Here is a 22,450-nt window from a genome sequence, read left to right as displayed (position 1 = left end):
GACATGGCTGAATCCAGCAAGGAGTAACCATGGCCCTGAACACATCCCAAGACATTCTTTTTATACTTTTCTGCGTGCATTTCACAACTTACTTCTCTGTTCTTTCTTACTGACGGACAGTCTCCACATACACCTGTATACATCTCAAACCTCTATCCATCAGCTACTTTCTGTTCCCTATTTCTCACAGCTAGGTTTTCAAAACTACATGACTTTGCAAAATCACATTCTATCACAACAGCTCAGCAGGATTACGAATAGCTCTGGTACATTTTGAAATCATCCTATCTAAAACTTTGGTTCATGTCTCTTTTATTCTGGGGTCTGCTATCATCCAAATGCCTTGTTGAATTTGATAGATCAATAGCCTATCCTTTCTTCCCACAATATGATAACAGTCTTCCAATATTTGAGGAGCTGTCACAGAGAAGAGGGAATTGACATATTCTTCAAAGCAACTGAGGGCCAGACAAGGATAATATTAAAGAAAGATCCAACCTAGAACTAAGAAGAAATTTCCTGTCAGTGAGAACAAATGATCAGTGGAAAGGCTTGCCTCTAAAAATTGTGGGTGCTCCATCACTGGAGGTGTTCAAAAAGAGATTGCACAAACATTTGTCCAGAATGGTATAGAGTCTCTTGCCCGAGCACAGAGATGGACTAAAACACTTCCAAATTGTTATTTTATGTTCTATGTTCTAAATCTGCAAGGCTAAACAACTAGATCAGAATACCACAAATAATCCCTTCCATGTCAACCCACCTAATGGCTGCAATAAATCCCACTAGATATATTTATTTATTGATTGATTTGATTTGTCAATCACTTACAAGATAATAGGTATAAGTATAAACATGAGTAAGAATACAGGAAATAGGTACAAATAAATGGGGATAATAGGACAGGGACAGTAGGCACGATGGTGCACTTATGCACGCCCCTTACAGACCTCTTAGGAATGGGGTGAGGTCAATAGTGGTTAGTTTGAGGTTAAAGGAATGGGGGTTAGAGGATGTAAGAAGAGAGTCAGGTAGTGCGTTCCAGGCATTGACCACTCTGTTGCTGAAGTTGTACTTTCTGCAATCGTGTTTGAAGCAGTTTACATTGAGTTTGTATCTGTTGTGTGCTCTTGTATTGTTGTGGTTGAAGCTGAATTAGTCATTGACTGGTAGAACGTTGTAGTAGATAATTTTGTGTGCTACGCTTAAGTCTAACCGTAGGTGGTGTAATTCAAAGTTGTCCAACCCCCAAATCTCAAGCCTAGTGATATAGGGTATTCTGTTGTGAGCAGAAGAGTCTAGTACTCTTCTCATGAAATACTTCTGGACTTGCTCGATTGTATTAATGTCCAATATGCAGTGTGGATTCCAGACGAATGAGCTGTATTCGAGTATTGGTCTGGCAAAAGTTTTGTATGCTCTAGTTAGCAATTCGATATTTCCAGAGGAGAACCTTCATAAGATGTTAGATTTACAACTCTTAATGCCTTTTTGGCAGTGCTGTTACAGTGAGCTCTGGCATTTAGGTCATTTGATATGAGAACTCCAAGGTCCTTGACAGAGTGAGAATCATCAACAAGGTCATATCCGCCTAGTTTGTATTTGGTGTAATGATTTTTTTTTACCAATGTGTAGGACAGAGCATTTGTTGAGCATTTGGAGTTGCCAGATGTTTGACCATTCAGACACATAATCAAGGTTGCATTGAAGGATTGTAGCATTGTCAGTGGTGTTGAATAGTTTTACGTCATCCATAAAGAGGATACAGTTGCTTATATTGTGATCACAAAGGTCATTTATATAGAGTATAAAAAGTGTGGCTCCTAGAATGCTGCCTTGGAGGACACTGCTGTTAACTGGAGCAGGATTTGATACAGCGCTCCCTATTTTTACTATTTGCTGCCTGTTTGACAGGAACGCAGTAATCCACTTATGAAGGGATCCGGAAATGCCTTAAGAGTTTAGTTTTAACAGTAGTTTGTCATGTACCACTGAATCAAAGGCTTTGAAGAAGTCTATGTAAATTGCATCTATAGCTTTACCCTGGTCAAGTAGAGTGGTCCATATGTTTTTGCAGCGTAGGAGTTGAAGTTTGCAGGACAATTGCAGGACAGATTAGGCCACATTCTTGGGACCCAAACAGCCTTTTCTGTTCTGGTGCCCCTTCTGTGAAAACTTGCCCTCTTCTACACTCCTAAGCATTTGGCATGTACTAATTTTGGCATGTAAGAGAAGCATTTTTAATTCAGCCTGGCACACTGGCATCATAAGATGCTACAGCAAGACTATGTATGGATATTAATTGCTTCTATTTCATTTGAAGTATGTTAGATCATTTTTTATTGTATCGTTTTTAATGTTTGGAACTACCTAGAGAAAGTTGGCGTCAGAGGTGCTTTGTAAATATTGTAGTTCAAATCCTGTAACATTAAATGAAAACACAGTTTCATCCCGTGAAAAGAAAGATACTGAAGCAAAATTGAGCTGAAGGAGGACCCCAAACACTTTAAACACAGACAAGCTGCCAAGGACAGAATGAATAACAGAGCTGAAAGACAAATGAAAGATTCCCAGAGTGCCACTTTGCAACAATGATAAAAATTCAGATTTGAGCCAGGGATTCAATCACTACGACACACAAACAGCTTACTTCTTGCAAATCATATTTTCTAACAAAATCAAAATAGAACAAAATGCAAAAGATTGTATAGTAAAGTACTAAAATACTCATAAACTGTTAAACTCACCATGCTGACGTTTAGGATTGTATGGATATTGAAGAGGTTTTCCAAGCGGAGTGTAGCATAAATGCCTTTATTTTCCTTGCAGTCACTAAAAAGATATATAGAATAAAGGTAAATCAAGAGTTTGTTTCCAATTTTAGATCCTAGTATTTTCCATCAAAAATCTATTTAACTGTCCCCAACAACTGGGCAGCTTATAAAATCCCCAAATTTGCTAACCAAACCCTTCCTACCTTACCTCCCAAACACATTTGAAACTGAGAATTATTTGTACAATTTGTAATGGCTCTGCTATTTGAAAGGCAAACATTAGACAATTCATCCAAAGTACCTAAAGATTTGGAAATTCCGAACAATCTTTGGAATCTAATTAATAACACAACTATTTTTTTCAAGATGTTGTAAGTATGAGATATTTCTATGTAACTATAAAATTAAACCTTCTCTCTCAAAGACTCAAACATCTGATGGAATTCTTGACAATATTTGGTTTATGAAAAATTGAATGGAAGTAGTAACTGATATTCGAGTCCATTACTTAGCTTCTTCTTCAAAGCAAGAACAATCTGACTGTCAATTGTCCGACTAGTGAACCCCAAAGAAGGAAATACTCTCAGGAGCTTTGAATTCCCAAAAGTAAAATTTTATTGGATACACCATTTTGTTACTGAAGAATCAAAACCAGCTCTGGTTTTCCTGTGTAAATGCTTGCTTAGTTAAACAATAGCTTCCCTTTCTCCTGACCTCTAGGTCAGGGGTGTCAAATTAGATTTCTTCAAGGACTGGATCAGCATTGTGGTTCTCCTCAGGCTAATGGGAGGCACAGGATGGATGCCTCCTCTAGCACCCTGTCAGCCAAAACTGTGAGCCGGGGATCTGCACATGGCCCACTCTGCCCTTTTTCGGGCTGAACAGCCTCCTGCACCAATTTGCTGACCAAAACAGGGTGCACGGAGGCCCTGCGAGGTCCCTGCATGGCCTGTTTTAGTCTCCACCCCAACAGCACTTTGCCAGTCAAAAATGGGCCACACAGAGTGGCCCATTTTTGGCTGGCAGAGTGCTGCAGGAGGCTGTGGAGGCCAAAAATGGGTTGGGAGGCTGCACACAGCCCCGTGGCCTGTTTTGGCTGGCAGAGGCACCGTAGGCCAATCCTTTGATACTTCCAGGCTGACCCTGTAAGCCAGATTTAAGCAACCTGTGGTCAGAGGCGGCCTGCGGGCCTTGAGTTTGACACCCCTTCTCTTGACACCCCTTCTCCACATTGTCCAGTTACGAGACATCCTTTTGTTATGGGAACAATCCATCTCTTTCTCATGCACCTGTAATAATGACCTTGATGGTTGCCAAGCTTTCAAGAGTCCATTCACACAATCTCAGCATTCTATTTCCCCTCTTCCCTCCCCCAGTTCATTGTCTAGTTGAAAGGAGCAAAGCTGTTCAATCTTGATATGCCAATCCCCTGAAGGAAAAAGACATCTGGAAAATATTAAGCATAAACACCATTACCTAGATAGACTTAGCCTTCAATAATCTCTTCGGTCATTGAGGATATTTTACATGGAATCTTCTTAGTAACTTTTCTGCACTAACATTACGGGCCTTTACTCATTCAGCATCAGCTGAGGGGTATTTTTTCCACTGCACTAAGTATTGTAATTTCCCCTTAAAGTATCTTGAGTCTAACAGCTCTTTGATCTCATTGTGTTCCTCTCTCTCCCCACTACAACAGGAGGCAGAGGTTCCCCTTTGACTAGCCTTAACTTAGAGACTTGGAAGTGTTTTAAGAAGCTACAGTGGAACACAGGGTGAACTTTCCTGAGCACCTTTGGTAACCACAATTCCACTACAAGTGGGTTTATAATTCGAACAACTGGAAGCAGACCTATATACTTGGGACCCAGTTTCTTACAAGGTTGCTTCAGCTTCAGGTATTTAGTAGAGATGTATACTTTCTCCCCAAGCCTGAACTCCTTTTAGGCGGTCTTTTCTGATCTGCCTGTTTCTTTTGCGACTCCCTAGCTTTATTCAGAGCTTTCTTACACACTTCCCCAGGTAGCTTGTAGAGTGTCCATCCAGTCAGCTAATGTTTCTGTGGGAGGAGGTTCCCCTGGAAATTCTGTCATTGGCATAAACTCAACTCCAGTACTTACTTTAAAAGAGGTGAACCCAGTGCTACTATGCACAGAGTTATTAAAAGCCACTTCTGTGAAAAGTAGGAGCTTCACCCTCTGTTTTCTGATAGTTTATATAGCAACATAGGTACTGCTCGACTATTGTGTTAGCTCGTTCCGCCACCCCATTAGTACTCAGATAGAACTCCAAACTAAGTCCCTGGATTGACCCTATTCACTTTATGAACTCCTGCCAAAACTTTGCTGTAAACTGCACTTCCCAATCTGAAATGATATGCCTTGGGGTTCCATGCAGCTGATAGATGTGCTGCACAAACATCTTGGCCAGACTCTAGGCTGAGGGAAGCTTCGGACATGCGACGAAGTGTGCTTGCTTCAAAAACAGGTGACAGGTGACTCACAGTACTCCCATTACTCTTAGACAATTCTACTATAAAATCCATGGCAATTTCTCCTCATGGTCTGGCGAGGTTGACCACAGGCTGGAGCAACCCAGGAGTCTTCCCTGACAATCACTTCATGGACATGCATACTGGGCAGCTGGTTATGTAGTTTTCTATGTCTTTCTACCTGTGTTTCCCTTGAAAATAACCCAGTTTTATATTTTTGGATCACCAGAATAAGCACCAGGTCTTATTTTTGGGATGGGTCTTATTTTTTTCATGGTGGCAATGGAGCAAGAGGTGGAGGATGAAATGAGGCAGTGCGGGGGGTGGTGGAGAACAAAGCTTCTCCTTGCTTGCTGCCACAACAGAGCAGAAGGCTGAGCGAGGCATCGGTGCTGCAGCCACTAAGCAAGGCAGTGGGGTTGGAGGATGAAGCCCCAACAGTATCCCTGACTGCCCAGCTTGCAGAGCAGTGGTGGTATTCGACCAGTTCTGCCCGGTTCTGGAGAGCCGGTAGCAGTGATGAGCAGTGGAGACCGAACTGGTTCTCTTCACTGCTCTGTGTTTGGCCCACCCACTCGCCTGGGCTCCCATACTCACTTTTATGTCCAATATTCAAAGCCCACCTGCTTTGCGCAGCACAGAATAGCGCCGAGCGGCAGCTGCTGCAGCAACCAGCATTGTGCAGGCTTGCAGGAGGCAAGTTAGAACACCTCTGCGCCTGTGCGAAATGCGTGTTTAGTGCACGTGTGCACGCAAAGTGTGCATGCATGCGAAGCGTGGCAACCAAGCCACGCCCACCAAACTGGTGGCAACTTTATTTGAATTCCACCACTGCTGCAGAGCTCTGATGCTGGCAGAGTGAGGTGGCGGCAACCAGAGCAGCCTCTTCACCATCTCAGCCAGTGGTGGCGGCCAGCGCAATGCCTCCTGCCTCCATTCACGTTCCACCACCAGTTACCTGGAGCCCTGGGGGGGGGCTGCCTTGCTCCTGCTTTCCAGCTCCTGCCCAGTTCCACTTGCTTCCCCAAAGCATCCCTTCACTAACCTGCTTACCAGATCTGTTCTCCACTACCATGTCAGGGCAACAAAAAAAGACTGTGGGACTACCGGTTAAAAAAAGCGGGGGGGATGCTTTGGGAAAGTCACGGGAGGTGGGCGAGAGCTGGAAAGCAGGTGGCAAGGGTGAGACGGGGAAGGGGCTGCTCCGGCTGCCAATATCAAGACTCTGCAGGCTGGGCAGCCAAGGATACTGTTGGGGCTTCATCCTCCACCCCCCCGACCTCATTTCACTCTCCACCCCCTAATCCCCCCACACGCAGCCTTGATTGACAGGCACCGGTGCTTCACTCCGCCTTCTGCTCTGTGGCGGCAGTGAGCAAGGAGAAGGTTTGTCCTCCACCCCTCACTGACACATTTCATCCTCCACCTCACCTCATGTTGTCCTTCACCCTCCCACCACCTCACTTCATAACCATGAAAACCTCCTACGGCAGCAACTAGACAGAATGGGCAGACGAAAGTAAGCCCTATTTAAGAGCCAGTTCTAGCTAAAGGACAGAAGTCAGCCAATTAGTCTGAAAAAAGGGATAAGGTCAGTCATCCATTTGGACACCTTTATTGCTATGGAAATGGACAAAGGGGAAAAACACCCTCCACCACCGCAATCAATAAGAGGAGGCGGTTTCTATCTGTTCCAGTTATGGAGTTATGAAGAAGCGGCTGATGCAGAGTGCAGGACACAAATTGGGAGATATTTCAATCATTTTCAGATGATTGAAGCTATACGTGCAATCTCAGCCAAACGATTAATCAACAGAAGCAGGAAAGAGTGAAAATTTACCTGTAAACCTTTTCAAATGTCAAGTCAATATCTGGGTTTTTCAAAATGACGCCAGACAGATAGTGCTTCCACTTGTGATCAAGCAAGTAGGGTGTGTCCAAAATCTAAAATGCAATTTAAAGAAGAATCTAATTTGGCTTCTACCAATAATCCTTGACTTACGACCACAATTGGCCCCAAAATTTCTGCTGTTAAGTGAGACATTAGTTAAGTGACTTTTGCCCCATTTTACAACCTTTCTTGCCACATTGTTAAGTGAATCACCACAGTTGATAAGTTAGTAACCCGGTTTAGTGAATCTGGCTTCTCCATTGACTCTGCTTTTGAGAAGGTTGCAAAACGTGATCACATGACCTTGGAACACAACATAAATATGAACCGGTTACCAAACATCTGAATTTTGATCCCATGATAATGGGGATGCTTGCAAAGGTCATTATCTGTGAAAAATGGTCATAAATCACATTCTTCGGGGCAATTGTAACTTTGAACGGTCACTAAGCAAACTGTTGGAAGTCGAGGACTACCTGTATTCAGAAATATGGTCTTTTTGTTATTTTAACTTGTTTTGCAACTAACAAGAAGCTACATTCGGAGGTGGTATTCAGCAGGTTCTGACCAGTTCTGGAGAACCCGTAGCGGAAATTTTGAGTAGTTTGGAGAACTGGCAAATACCACTTCTGACTGGCCCCGCCCTCATCTATTCTCTGCCTCCCGGATCCCAACTGATTGGCTGAGTCGTCTTTTGTTGCCCTGCATAGGAGAATGGAGCTGGAAAGCAGGTTAGTGGGGTGGGGAGGGAATGGAGATTTTGCAGTATCCTTCCCCTGGAGTGGGGTGGGAATGGAGATTTTGTGGTATCCTTCCCCTGTCACGCCCACCAAGCCTTGGCCACCAAGCCATGCCATAGCCACCAAGCCATGGCCACAGAACTGGTAGTAAAAAAATTTGAATCCCACCACTGGCTACATTATATAATACCCATTTCCTAAACATAATGGTGATATTACACAGGGTGGCAATTTTAGAGTGTTTCAGAGGCCATGTTATTGATTAACTGAAGCACAAAATAGGAACTTAGTTTAGATCAAGTGAAGTTATTTAAAGCAAAAGTAATAACTTGGAATGATTGAAAAACCAAATGGGAAATCCAGTTCACATCTAATTTCTTCCAGCAAGTTCTTTCAAACTTGTTTCCTCATTTGTAATACATGGCTAATAATATTACCATCTACTTTATAGGAGTACTCTAAAGATGATACAATAATGACTAGCTTACATCTACCTCAAGCTTGGCACCACAATAAATCATATGTTAGGGCAGGAGTCCCCAATCCCTGGTCCATGGACCAATATCGGTCCGTGGCATGGCAGCAACCAGGCCATGCAAACAAGTGAAACCCATCTGCGAGATGCAGGCAGCACAGGAAACCAGACCACCTCTGGTCTGCAGAAAAACCTCTGGCTACAGAACTGGTCCCTGGTGCCCAAAGGGTTGGGGGGGGGGGCGCTGTTTAGGGCATGCTGTCACTTCCTACTTTCTGGTTTGTGGGCAGGCATAGCTAACAATCTACAGAAGTTTCCCAACTGTGGCTTGGTTATAATTCTGAATCAAGAACTTGGGTTTGTTCCAGTCACAGAAAAAGCCAAGGAAAGAAGTAAAATGAGTGGCTAATGACCCAGAAGTGACCTGTCATTTCTGTGCGTTTCATGGAAGAAACCAGAGATTGAACACTGCTCATCTACCACAAAATTAAAGTATGAACTTTACATACTTCACATGTTGTATGAACGTGCAGAATATTTTATGAAGTATTTTGAATGTTTTACAAGTACATGGCAAACATTAGAATGATCAGAAAAGTTATGGAAATTCGTGATTATATAGAGTGCCTTACTTGGAATAAAGTCTTGTCATCGAATGATTCACATATCAACTTCTCCACGTTTCCACCGGTAATGAAAGTGACCACTACTATCAGCATCAGAAACCAAGAGAAGAGGAAGCTGAAAGTAACTCCGCTGATGAAAAAGGGGAGAGGAGAGGGGAGAGAAAAAGCATTTTAAGAATACATCATATTGTAGGTATTTTAACAGCCAAATTAGACTATGGAAAACAAATATAAGAACATCTACTCATTCAGAAGTATACAATGATTTTCCAGATCAAAAATAAGTCTGTACAGGAGGAGAGGGAACAATGTGGAATCTTCTCTGCTGAAATAGCTTTGTTTGAGAATCTGTGAAAACAGGAGCAGGACAGAACGCAAAGCTTCTAAAATACAAGAATTTTGAGTCTCATGTGAGAATGTTTAGCATTTCTTCCACAATTCTATTAAAGCACTACTGTATTCTAAGAGAGTGTTCAAAGGGCATCTCTCTTTGTTCTTCCAGAGCTTCAGGTAAATTTTGAGAGGCTTCTTTTTTAGAGAACTGTAAGTCTGTAATGTAACTTTTACAGTGTTTTTTTAATTGCTTACAATTCCCAAGATGATTTTTAAGAAGTTACTATTTAGAAAAGGTGGTTTCATCAAAAGATTGTTAGGGGGGGGTCTAACTTACACAGAAAAGTAAGATGGATTCCTCCTTTTTAGAGAAGCCACTAAAAGATTCCATTTAACTCCATTTAATGAGATGCTGCTTTGGATTACCAGTAAGATCTCTTCATGAATGAGTCATTGGAATGGTTACCAGCTTAAAGCAACCAGCATAATTTTTAAAGTCTGTAATATGACACCTCTTGTGAGTTTATGATTACTTTAGGCTGCAGGTAGGGTCAGGCACCACAGCTGTACCTGATTTAATTTACATATGTTTAGTTTAATTAAAGTTAGTTAAATACATAAGTTAACATAAAAACTAGAGCTGGGGTGTTAAACTGGCAGCACGTGGGCCAGATGTGTCACATGCAGGCATGCCCCTCCCCCCAGCTCCGTGAATGGGGAAAACATTGTGAAATGTCATGTGACACCAACATGACACTGCGAATTTGACACCTGTGAACTAGAGAGTCAGTGGTTAAGGCGTCAGGCTAAAAACTGCAAGGCCTTCAGTTCTACTCCTACTGTAGGCACAAAGCCACCTGGATAATTTGAGCCAATCCCTCTCTCTCACCTCTAGGAAAGAGGCAATGGCAAACCACTTCCATAAGACCTTGCCTAGAAAAGGGCAGGACTGGTCCAGATGTTTGCATATATACACACAGAAAGTAAGTGCAACTCCGAAGTTCTATAACGCAAATCTCAGTAAAACCCAAGGCCAAGTTTTCCTCCTCCTTCACATCTTCTTTTTTGCATTATATCTTCCAAGTATATTTCTGCAATTCAATTCTTTTAACCTGGGGGAAAAAATTAAAAGGGCAAGTACTCACGCCATCAGGAAATTTCCTCCAGTATTTGAGACACAGCCTCTGGTTGTTGGTGTTGCATTTTTGTCATAGCCACATGTGCCACATAATAACCCCAGGGAGAAAAAGACCAGAATCAGGATCACCATACAGCATAGTATTAAGCAGCCCAGCCACCTAGACAGAGTAACAAAAAGATGATTCCAAGATCAATCAAAGCCAACCACATTTCTCTAAGTTTCCTATTCTCATTCAAGAGTATTAAAATTGGACTTAAACTTTTGTTGCATTTTAGAACCTTTTTAACAAAAAGAATGAAGATTCACGAATACACTCTAAAATTAAATGGTTAAAGTGTCAAGAGTATATTCATGAACTGGAATAGAGCTTGGTAACAAGGCCAGCCAATGAATAGGCATAGCAACTAAATCAGCCAATGAAGACAGTTTGGAAACTGAAACTAGAAGTAGCTTAGGCCTGGCAGCTATGTTAAGCTCTGCAGCTGTGAAGCTATGTTGAACTCTGAGTCTGTCTATTGAAAATGAAACGGGGGACTTCTGGTTGGACTCCCTCAGTGATAGGCTGAAATCCGCGATCGTCCGCAGTTTCAGTTTGTGCTCTCCATTGGAGGGCCCTGATCTACTTTATTTGGGGCTGAAGCCACCCATAGAGGTAGTGAAGAAGGGGGAAACTGCCAGCTGGGTTGAGGGGAGCCGCATCTCCCGTCCTTGGCTTGGCATTTACTTCTCTCCAAAGATGGCAATAGCAGTGGTCAAAATGGCCACCCTGAAGAGGGAGATACAATCGGACAAGAATGTGCAGGAGCGGAAAAGAAGAGGACAGCTTGAGTGACCAGGCTGAGCAGAAATAATATTTAAATACAAGGCACCCTGGAATTAAAATATTTAAGAACTTTTGAGAAAGATTTTTAAAATGGCAGTAAAGAAGAGGGTTGCTATAAAGTATTGGTTAGAAGTGTTTAAAGATGGCAGAACTTTTTCTGGAATTGAAAATGGAACTAAAAAATATGAAAGATCAGCTGCAAAAGAAGGGGGAATCATTTGGCTATGCTCTACAATTTCTAGAAATGGCGGTTTTGGAATATGAGGAACAACAAGGAGCTTCAGAGGGAGAAGAAGAGCTGAATAAACAAACAAAAGAGACAACGAAGCTTGAAGCGAAAAAAGGGAATTAAAATTTGGAAATTAGAGGAGGTAATTGGAAAAGAGAACAGTTTGAAAAACAAACAAAATACAAGGGAAAAGCAGAAGGGAGGATCACAGAAGGAAGTGTTAAAGAGAGAAGGGGACAAAAATTGGAGAGAAAAAGAGGAGAAAAATAAAGGGGAAATAAATTATAACAAACAATATCAGGAAGTAAAGAAATATGGGAAATGAACAAGAATAAAAGAAAATAGCTTGTTTAAAAGACACAGAGATAATGATTAAAAATAAAAATTAAGAGAGGATTCTGCAAGGTGACAAAGGATAGTATAAATATATTAGATATTAATAAATTATGTAGAAATAGCAAAAGATATGTTATTGAAGTGGAAGATGAAACTGATATTGTTAATTAATAGAATGTTTGCTAACAGTTAAATTAAATATAGAGATATGATGAAAAATATGTAAATTAATTATATTTAATGATCTATAAAATATAATTGAAATGAATTATGAGAACAAGTGAGATATTAAAATATGCATACTAATGATTCACTATGAATTATAAGAAGGATTGTAAGAAGATCAATATCAGTTTCTAGGATGAATTTTAATAGATTAATTATTTTTTCTTTTTTTGAAATTTTAAGTTTATCAGAGGTGATTTAAAGGAACTTGTGTAATCTGATTAAAAAGGGATTTATGTTATAATGTAGTTATTAGGAATTGAATGTTATAATTGTTTAATCAAAAGTTGAATGTTTAATTGGGACCGGAAAGGGAACAAATTATATGATACGAAGGTGACACACTCTAACTGGTAACTATAAGGGAAACCTTGTTTTGTAATGTTTGAAACGTGGAGGAATTTGCTGGAAAATGATGATATAAGAATATATAATGAAATTCTAAACAGGACAGATAAAAGTATAAGCATAATGATTATGAAGATATGGCAAGTTTGAAAATGAAATGAAATGAAATAGATTCAAAAATGAATGAGAAAGCTATAAAATAAGCCTGAGGGAGGTATTTGAGAAAAAACAAATGGAGAATGTATAAAGTAGCGATAAAATATGAAACTGAATATGAAAGATGAATATGTAATCAAGATTATATCTGTATGGAGAAGTGAAAACCTGGAACCATGCTGTTCACTAAAAAAAGATGTTCTATTTTACCTTTTTGTTTTGTGAAAACTCAAATAAAATTGTTTAAAAAAAAGAAAATGAAATGAAACTGCTTCTCTCCTCTGCTGTGTATAATGCTTGCTACTAAAGACCGCTGCTCCGCTCTGAACTTGCAACAGGTTTCTGTCTGAGTTTGCTCCATGTGGAAGAAATCTACAACTGGTTTGTAAAATCTACTTATTATGTTTATACAAATGTTAAATAAAGCATCGGCATCAGTAGGAAAATGTCTCCCTTTTGAGAACCTCAACATGTATCTCTTGCACCTCCAGCACTGTCTGCTCACCAAGACTTCTCTGGTATAATAATTCTTTATTTCTTGGATCTGATCTTTGTTCTCTTGTCTTCCCCACTGAAAACATAATTAAGATTATCTATTTTCTGGATGGAATTAAGGTATTAATTAGTCTTCCCTCTAGGCACGAGAAGCCTATTTCTATTTGACTCCAAGATGTTCTAATTACCAGTGCTTCCAGTCTCTGGGGCAGAACAAGCAGTTGAAGTTATATGTAATTTATACTAATTTAAATGTACCTGAAGTATAAAAAAGACCTAAAATGTTTTGGCTTTGAATACTGCTGCCCTGCATGTTTTTCTACAGATCATTATGCATTTGCATTGTGCTTGCAGCTATGCTTCTCCAGTTTAGCTAGATAGGGCTATATAATAGGCATCCCCTTGTTTCAGCTCGAAGTAGTTTTACATGTATTGATCTTCAATAATACTTAGGGAATAGCCTCTTCATTTTTTCATCAAAAATAATATGCACATACCTGTAGAAATCATATTGCTCCACTAATGGAAAATAATATTCAACATACGCTTCACTCTGAGTGAGATATACCGTGAAATCTGTTAGAATCTTCTCAATGGGAAGCTTTTTAGTAAAGGCTGTGATGTTTGAACCAATGTTTTCCAAGATACTTTTTATATCTGAAAAGGATGAATGCATGTTAAGGATTTCAATTATGCTTGCCACAAAATGACTTGCCACAAACAAAAAGGACTTATTGGATTCCACCTCTAAAAGCAAGCTTTTAATGTTGCAAACATACCGATGCAATGCTTAAGTTCGTGCAACCTTTCTACTGCAGCATGTTCATTCCAATGAAGTAACAGCCTTGTTCTCACCAAGGAGACAAGTCTGTGTCTGCTCCCATGAACCAAAAGCCTACCTAATAAAATGTGAAGCATTTAATCATTTAAAACCTGAAAGCCAAATGAAATTCTACTACAAGGGTCTTCAAACTTGACAGCTTGTGGACTTCAGCTCCCAGAATTCTTCCTTCAGTCATGTTAGCTCGGGAATTCTGGGAGTTGAAGTCTACAAGTCTTAAACTTGCCAAGTTTGAAGATTTTTGTTCTACTACTTTAAAGAGGACAACATGGGACTTCAATAGTTACAGTGATTTGGCTAGAACATTTTAATCTGATTCATTCTGCTCATTCATTACCTTTTCTAATAAATCAAGGCATTCTGCTTATGTATTTTCTTACTGCTTGATATTATTATTTCATCTGATCTTATTCAAAGCAGGTAGAAACCAGAAGCATTTTCAAGTGAAACAGGCCTCCAGCACTTGTCCTCCTGATGCTCTGGGCTCAATTCTTCTCTGCTCTCTACCATCTTTACTTAGCATCTCTTAGTCTGATTGGAGCCCAGAGGAATCAAGAGCTCTTTTGAAATTTGAGGAAGAAAATAATACAAGAGGGAGGCAAGAAGAGTGAGATGACCCTGGAAAGCAAGAAGACCTGCAACTGGGAAATAAAGTATCTGAGCCACTGAGAGCAATGGGATGGGATGAAGAAATCTAATGCCAATCAATCATTTGTACCAGAAAGAAAAAAAACAAGTTCTCTATGAGTGCTTGTCTGAGGAGGAGATGGGATATTCTCATGGTCTTGACCCTACTGAGAATATGGTATGAATTGAACTGTAGTTCAAAATCACTCTGTTTGATCATCATCCAAATATTTCCACACATTAACATATTTAGGCATGTCTAAACCAGTTCATTGGGGTTTTTTTTTCTCCAGTCTTACATTTACACGGAAACAAGTCTAATTCTAAATTGAGATATGTAGCAAATAAAAAATAAAAATAAAATAAACAGATCCAAAGTTACTGCACAAGCAAGGTTACTTACTTTTTTTAAATGTCATAAACGTTTGTGCAAGAAACATTCTGATATGTTATCTATACTACGTGTTGGTAATAGTGCCTGCTTATGGAGATATGGACCTGCAAAGAATATGGCAGCTCTACTAAAACATTTTATAATAGAAAGAGCTATGTGTATTAAAATGTGAAATTTTAAACCCCACCGGTTTCTAAGATTTGCTAAAAGCAATTTATTAAGTCTCCCTGTGAAATTTAAGAACGCCCTCAAAATATTTATCTTTTGTCTTCAAGAAAATCTACCAGGAATTATGAGGGGAAAAAATGAACTGGGAGTTTTTGGGATGAAAATAGATGTATTTAAGTAGAAAATAGGTGGCCAGCATCTTCATCTACATTCCAGCAATACTGGACTTGCATATCAATATTAATTAGGTTGCAGATATAATATCTGATTTTCTCCATAATGGCAGGCTAAATATATAGCTTACCTTTAACACATTTTTTCACTAGACAGAATGTGGCATGCAATTTCCACAAAAGCAATGGGGCTTAATGCATATTAAAAATAACTGAGTAATTGCTTTGCTTTTAACATCTCCCTGGTTGAAAAAGGCATTCTGGGAATAATTTTATTTTTTTGACAAAGCATGCATATGTTTACATATACATTCCTTCCATGCTCTTTCAAACTTACGAGGTACAGCTGCTTATAATGGCAGAACGGATCCATATGCAAGAATGAAAATAGAAGAGGTTAATAAACACTTTCTTTGGTTTTCTTTATAACATGCAAGGACTTAGTTCATGAAAAGTTATCAACTACTAAAATTGTGTCTGGAGTGGTCAACCAGAAGTTCACAGGCCAAATCTAGACCTTAAAATGAATTTACCTGGTTCTTGAAGGATTTCAAATGTTAATTTGGGAATAAATATAAAAAAGTTTATATGAAAAGGAAATTTACTGAAAAGGAGCTTAATTCATATAGAAAGTGCAAAGCAATATTCAATCTTTTCTTGAATTGAAGTACCCGGGAACTGATAATAAAGTGAATCCATGATCAACCTGTCTACATAGATTCTATACTACAGTTTTGTACATTATTTTTACTTTTTACATCAAGGCATGGAGAGATGAGAAGGACATTCAGTACCTTCATATGCTTTATCCAAAGCTTTCCCTACATCAGCCTTGCTCCTCAAGACAGACTGCTGTCCTTCCTTGGCCTTTCTCCGTTAGACTCCCATGTACCTCAACCACAACTTATGTTAAATTAATTCCACTTTTTAACAATATTATTATTAGAGTTCATGGATAATATCCTGATTCGGCTTTGTTTTGGGGAATAATTGTAAATAGGCTGGGACTAAAAAAAAACACACATCAAGCAGGGAGATCTATAGAAGAATCAGCTAAGCAATCTTGTGAATCACCATACTCCAGGCATTGTTCGTATTTGGTTGTTGCCTCTTCAGTAACTTCCATCTTAAGAGTTCATGACTACAATTGTTCTTTTCAAAAAGAAGTCTTCAGGCCATGATGTAAGCAAGTTCACATCCTAAATCAGGAATCAGGTTTACATAGCTAAATTGATATTATTCTCCTTTCAAACTCGCCTACTCTCTATTTATTGCTTCCCTCAATACATTTTTCCACAGCTTTACTATGATTTTATGTCTCATATAATGAACAAAAACACTCCAATCCCAAATAGCCAAGATTATGTTGAAGCAACTCTAGATGACTGCTATGATTGTAAAATGCAGAACAATTCAGAATCAGAAATTTTGATATATTTAGTGTTATCAATTGGAAGATAATATTTGCAGCTTAGGGTTGAACTGTTGGATCCTTGGTGCTCTCTGAGCTTGGCTGCTTTTCTGAAGATGTTTCATTATTAAACTAGGCAATATCATCAGTGCTGAAGATGTTAGTTTGGTGATGAAATGTCTGCAAGAAAACAACCAAGGTCAGGGAGCACCAAGGACCTCACAGTGTATCTAGTATCTGTTTAATAACACATAATAGGCCTATATTTTAATTGTTTTTTTCTCATTTTACAGGAAGTTTCCCATTTTTCCATTCAGTGCTGTATTCCAATCACATCAACTTTTACAGTCAACAAATTAATTCCTTAATCTTCCTTACCTGATAAAATATTCTTTGTTTGATCCTGTATCAGTTCAGGAGTATCATTAAATGCTGCATAACCCTGGAATGAACACATCCAGCAATACCACAATTACAAAAGATAACATTTATTTCTGTATTTAAGAAGAGGCAGACTAATCCTTGTTAATGTAACTCTGTACATTACTGCTCCATTTTAATTTTAGAAACTGAAATATAAACTGCAAACAGAATAAGGCATTCTTACTCCAGAATCCAACTAAATTCAAACATCCTGACTACTGTATGAGCTCAATGAAGGTTCTACTTATCAGCAGAACCCTGGGCCTGGTAGAAGAATAGGTGGATCTATGTTCTTAGCCCTTATTTCCTCAAAAAATTAGAAGAATTTTATCAGACAAGAGACTGGCTTTTATCAGGCAAAAACTTCACCATGGACCAATTTAAATTCAGCTCTCTTCCTCAACACTCTGAGCTGGTATGTTCTTAAGGCATATACATGAAGGGGAAAATCACACTTCTCTAATATGTAAGAGGCATCAACCTATACAGAATAGCCTCTGTGAAATGTCTGCAAATACCATAGTCCTGTTTCCACAATCTATTCATTTATTACAATTTATTTTAGCTGACTGGTTCAAATGAACCCTCTTTGATTTCCCATGACTCAATTCCCCCACCTCCTGCCCACAGCAACCCAACTTAGTGTTTTAGAACAGAGGTTGCCAACCAGTGGGCCAGGGACCACTGGTGATCCACGAGAAAATTTTGGTGGTCCGCATAGAAATGTCACCCCCAAAGCGATTAATCCAGGCTGTGCAGGAACACACACAAGCAATGAGTCGCTTGCATTGTGAACAACATGAGGTAGTGAGGGGAGGGGGGAAAGAGCGGAGGGGGGGAATTTGCCCCACATGCCTGGTCTGACCACCGGGCTGCTTCTTTCCGCTTCTTTCTTCTGCATTTGGCTGCATGCCACGACAAGTTTCACAATGACTCATTTCTGGCGGAGTTTGGGGGAGAGAAAGAAAGACTTCTGCTGCTTTCCTTGCATGAAGCCAAAAGTCTCTCTATCTCTCACTCTCACCCTGAGAACAGAGCTGGAGACAGTATCCTGCGATCCCAAATAAAGAATGATTGATCAGTAGGAAAACATGGTGGGGAATTTTCCTGTCCCTCTCCTGCCAGCGCACCATCTCCAACAACTGGCAGCAGCAGTGGCGGGAACCGTGGAAGTGTTTCAGGTGCTTCTCAGGAGGGGGAGCCATCTCCGTAACTTCCATGGTTCCCGCCGCTGCTGCTGCTGTTGTTGGAGATGGCGCTGGCGAGAAAGAGACAGCTGCAGCTCGGCCTGGGCGCACTTGCAATGCAGGAACGGGCTACGCACTGGGACTTCTGGAAACTTGCAGAGCAGGAGGCTGGAGCACCCAGGGTAGCAGCGGCAGAGACACTCGCTCAGCTCTTCTAACGCCAACCGGTCACTCGGGATTAAACGAAAATGCACTGCGCGGTGCTCCCCCGGTATCTAAAAATGTTTTTTTCCCTGTTGTTGCAGGGACGGGGACAGGGGAAAAAGCGGGAGTGACTCAGACACTGTTGTTGGAGACGGCACTGGCGAGAGAGGCACCAGCGCCAGCAGGAATTGTAGAAGCTACAGAGGCCCGAGAAGCAGCTGAAATGCTGCCGGTGGACATCCACGACAACGATGCCTGCCTGTTGACCCAGGTCTGCAGCAAAGGCACTTGGCAGAGATAGGGAGCCCTCTGTGCACCACCATGATTGGCCATTAGGAGTGGCTGGTGGTGAGGCGTGGCTGCCTGTGGGCACTCTAGACAAAGGTGTGCGGGGGGGGGGGGGAGAAATTAATTCACCCCCCAAAAGATGTCCTAGCCATTTTTTTGGAGCTCAAAAAAAAAAAAAAAAGACCCGGCCTTATTATATGAGAAACACAGTAGATATAATAATCAATAAGATAATAAATTTGCGTCTATATTTTATATACAGGATATGTTAAACTCTTGTCTAGTGTAATTTATATTTCTATAATCAGAAAAAAGATATATAAAATCTATTTGGAATAATATTAAAAGTTAAATAGCACAGTAATAAATATAAGCTCTATACCCCTGTTGTATAATCCACAGCAGTAGTCAATTTCTCAGTACTTGTCCCCTTAAGTTATATATTGATTTGATTCTCTAATTATATCTCTCTTTATAGCTCTAATATCACTAATAATAAGAGTAAGGAAAAAGCATAGATGATATATATAGTAGAACCAATACTTGATAGAATTACAGTTAGTCACTTAATGGCGTTATATTCAAAATCACTCTGCAGTATAGCTCTATGTTCACTCTAAATCCATCTCTCTCAGTTCCTCTTGCAACGGCATCTGATCTTCCGATTTTCCTCCAATCAGTGTCAAAATGGCGTCTTTCTGTTCAGCTCTATTCAACCAAACATCAAACACAAACATCTTTCTTTTCCCTTTGTTTAGTTTTGTCCTTGCCTCGTATTATGTATCAGCTCATACACCACCAAATCACCGCTATTGCCGGGCTTCCACCCCACTCCCTCAGAGTCTCTCTATTCCGCCGTAGATATTCTAGGAATTACTTTCTTCTGGTGCAATTCTCCACCTTTTTGCAGCACAGGGCTCTCCTGATTACACTTGATGCCTCAGCATATTCAAGATTCTTCCCTTCCCTATCCATGTCTGGTTGTCTCGAATCTGCCACAGCAAGATGACAGGACACTTTCTTGCTGGGTTTGAGGAGTTTCCCTTCGTTGCAGCGAGCCTTCCACCTCGCTATTCCCCAGGCTTCTCCTCTTGTCCACATATCCCTCCAAGACCAGCGGGCCCTTGGAGAGCCTCCAGATGTGAAAATTTAGGTCAAAGGAATGGACCCCATCCTCTTTTCCCTGCACCGTTGTGACATCACCATCAGAAGTCCCAAAATTTCCATTTCTAAGCAAGGTGGTTCTTAAGTGAGTCGCACCCAATTTCATATCACTTTTGGCCATAGTTGTTAAACAAATCACTGTAGTTGTTAAGTGAATCACATGGTTGTTAGGAAAATCTGGCTTCCCCCTTTGACTTTGTTGGTCAGAAGCCAGTTGGGAAGGTTGCAATTGGTGATCACATGATCCTGGGATGCTGCAAACATCGTGAATATAAGTGCTTGAATTTTGATCACATGACCATGAGGATGCTGCAACGTAACAGTCATTAAATGTGAAGGCTATTGTATTCAGTGCCATTGTGACTTTGAATGGTTGCTAAACAAATGATTGCAAGTCAAGGACTACCTGTATGTGCTATAAATAGAAGATTTTTAAAAATGTATGTGTCCGCTTTGGAATCGTTATTAAAAGCTGCCGCACAGCTGCAGAGGATTGGAGGGGGCTGATGTTGTTTGAGTAGCTCAGTAGACAAAATAGATTCTGTAGCATTCAAGGTCATTGTGAATGGCTCAGCAAGAATTGGGGCTGAAGGAGGATTGGCTCATGTGATGTATGATGTGGGAAAAAGGGGATGGGTTGTAGGTTGGGTCTTTGTGGGAAGTCGGGGGGGACGACTTTAGTTTCGGAATTCCACAGAAGTACCAAGTTCTATTCTAATAAAAGTACTTTGAGATTATGGTTGTCTTGGAGTTACTGACTGGAATGGATAATCTCTGGAATGCTGACAGCATGTGTAAGTTGCCTTGTGATAAAGAAGATTAAATTGTGTTTCTCTTTGTATTTCAGCTCCAAATGCTAAAAAAAAATATATTAACAGAGAAACTGTGAGTTTCCTTTGTGCACACCTTCCATATTTGAGTATCTGCTTGTTGAAATAACTTATGAATATCAAACGCAACATGATAAACAATAGAGTGTCATTTGGGATGCAACATGTAGCCAAATATATGTGCCTTGACCAGGCACAATCATACCTTTTGAATGAGATTGGAAAGGTCTATTTTAAGGACTTCGTTGACTTTGGCAAGCTGTGGATTCACTCCTGGTAACTAAAAGAAGGGAAAATAATTTCAAGTTAATATTGCAATATGTAGAAGAAGTACTTTAAGTTTTGCTGATTGTGCTATTGTATGATCCTAATATCACAAAAAGCATCCTAAATTCTCCTTCATTATTCTTGCCAATGTAGACACTCTTCAATCATCTCACTAGAAACATTAGCACTTTCTGTTTTATGTTACAGGCTTTATTGATGGAGAAGCAATCAATAAAATTGATTTTCATGTGAGCTGCATATGTAATACAAACAGAGAGGCTTATGATGCTCTGAGATTGTTTGCGTCTTTCCAAAGACCCAGTAGAGATTGTCTACATCAATCAACATAATAGTAGCCAATCATCTACTGCTACATGTGCTGAAAACTCAGATTGGTGTCATTTTCCCCAACTGTTTTTTCTTTAAAGAAAATAAATTAAAAGTTTTTCAATCTAATTTGGGCAGCTTTAGACAATTTAGGGGCAGAAAGAGTAATGGACACTCTCATATCCTACTAGCACTATACTGCTTATCATCTAGCTTCAGTGAACCAAAAAGTTCATTGAAAATATATATATTCTATCAATTATCTTTGTTGGGAAGTGGACAGATTTACATGAAAGGAAGATGATCCTGAATTTAATTCAATTCCCCACCAAAGGAAGATTGAATTGATTAGATTAGAAAAAAACACCTGTCTCCATTATTGCATTCTCAACCATTAAAGATGACCCTACCACTTTAAAGATAAATCACTTGGAAAGAGAGAGAATAAAGAAAAATAGCCTAAGTGAACAATTTTACTGTAAGATTTAACAGATACAGAAGTTTTGCAACATGCTAATGGCATGTCAATGGTAAAGAAAAAAAATTCAAAGAAAAAGAAACTATATGTTAACCTCTACTCTTATTTTTATAATCTATCCTACCTAACCAAAACATACATCACAAGTTCATTTCTTCATTTTTATAGAAGTCAGTAGGAGACTCCCAACTACCAATAAAAGTAGATAATCATTTTTTATAATCAAAGCAATCAATTTATCCATTTGAGCAGAATCTGTCAACTTCACCAACCATTCCTCCATAATGGGTAGTATTGACTCTCTCAATATAATATCTGCATTAAATAATTTTGTTGTTGCAGAAATCATATATTGAAATAATCTTCCATGGCTTTTTTCTAACTGTTTGTCCATTAATCTAAAAGAAGTTCAACTACCTTCAAATAAAATGTTTTTAAGGACAGATATATTTTCCTGAAAGTAAACCTTCTTTTGCAAGTATAGATCATCTCTACATGAGATGCTCTAAAAGTCCACATTTTTCTGGTTTAAGATATCTCATAAATAGTTGGCACAGCAAGAAAATCTATATTGTTGGCCCAGTG

General features: G+C 39.7%; 1 protein-coding gene across 16 annotated transcripts in view; it reads right to left on the bottom strand.

Moving 5' to 3' along the window:
• Nucleotides 1–22,450, bottom strand: part of PROM1 (prominin 1) — a 78,108-nt gene that overhangs the window by 17,179 nt on the left and 38,479 nt on the right. For all 16 annotated transcript variants that reach the window (XM_087936457.1, XM_087936463.1, XM_087936459.1 and 13 more), the window contains 7 exons: nucleotides 20,999–21,073; nucleotides 17,076–17,139; nucleotides 13,581–13,740; nucleotides 10,476–10,628; nucleotides 9,004–9,127; nucleotides 7,106–7,209; nucleotides 2,748–2,832 (listed from right to left, as the gene is read on the bottom strand). In XM_087936457.1, coding sequence (XP_087792583.1) covers nucleotides 2,748–2,832; nucleotides 7,106–7,209; nucleotides 9,004–9,127; nucleotides 10,476–10,628; nucleotides 13,581–13,740; nucleotides 17,076–17,139; nucleotides 20,999–21,073 — 765 coding nt within the window. The remainder of the gene's footprint in view (nucleotides 1–2,747; nucleotides 2,833–7,105; nucleotides 7,210–9,003; nucleotides 9,128–10,475; nucleotides 10,629–13,580; nucleotides 13,741–17,075; nucleotides 17,140–20,998; nucleotides 21,074–22,450) is intronic.

This window comes from Pseudonaja textilis, chromosome 6 (assembly GCF_049901715.1).
Source record: "Pseudonaja textilis isolate UNSWEBS1 chromosome 6, rPseTex1.2, whole genome shotgun sequence".
NCBI classification, from domain to species: Eukaryota; Metazoa; Chordata; class Lepidosauria; order Squamata; family Elapidae; genus Pseudonaja; species Pseudonaja textilis.
This window is presented reverse-complemented; position numbering and strand designations above follow the sequence as displayed.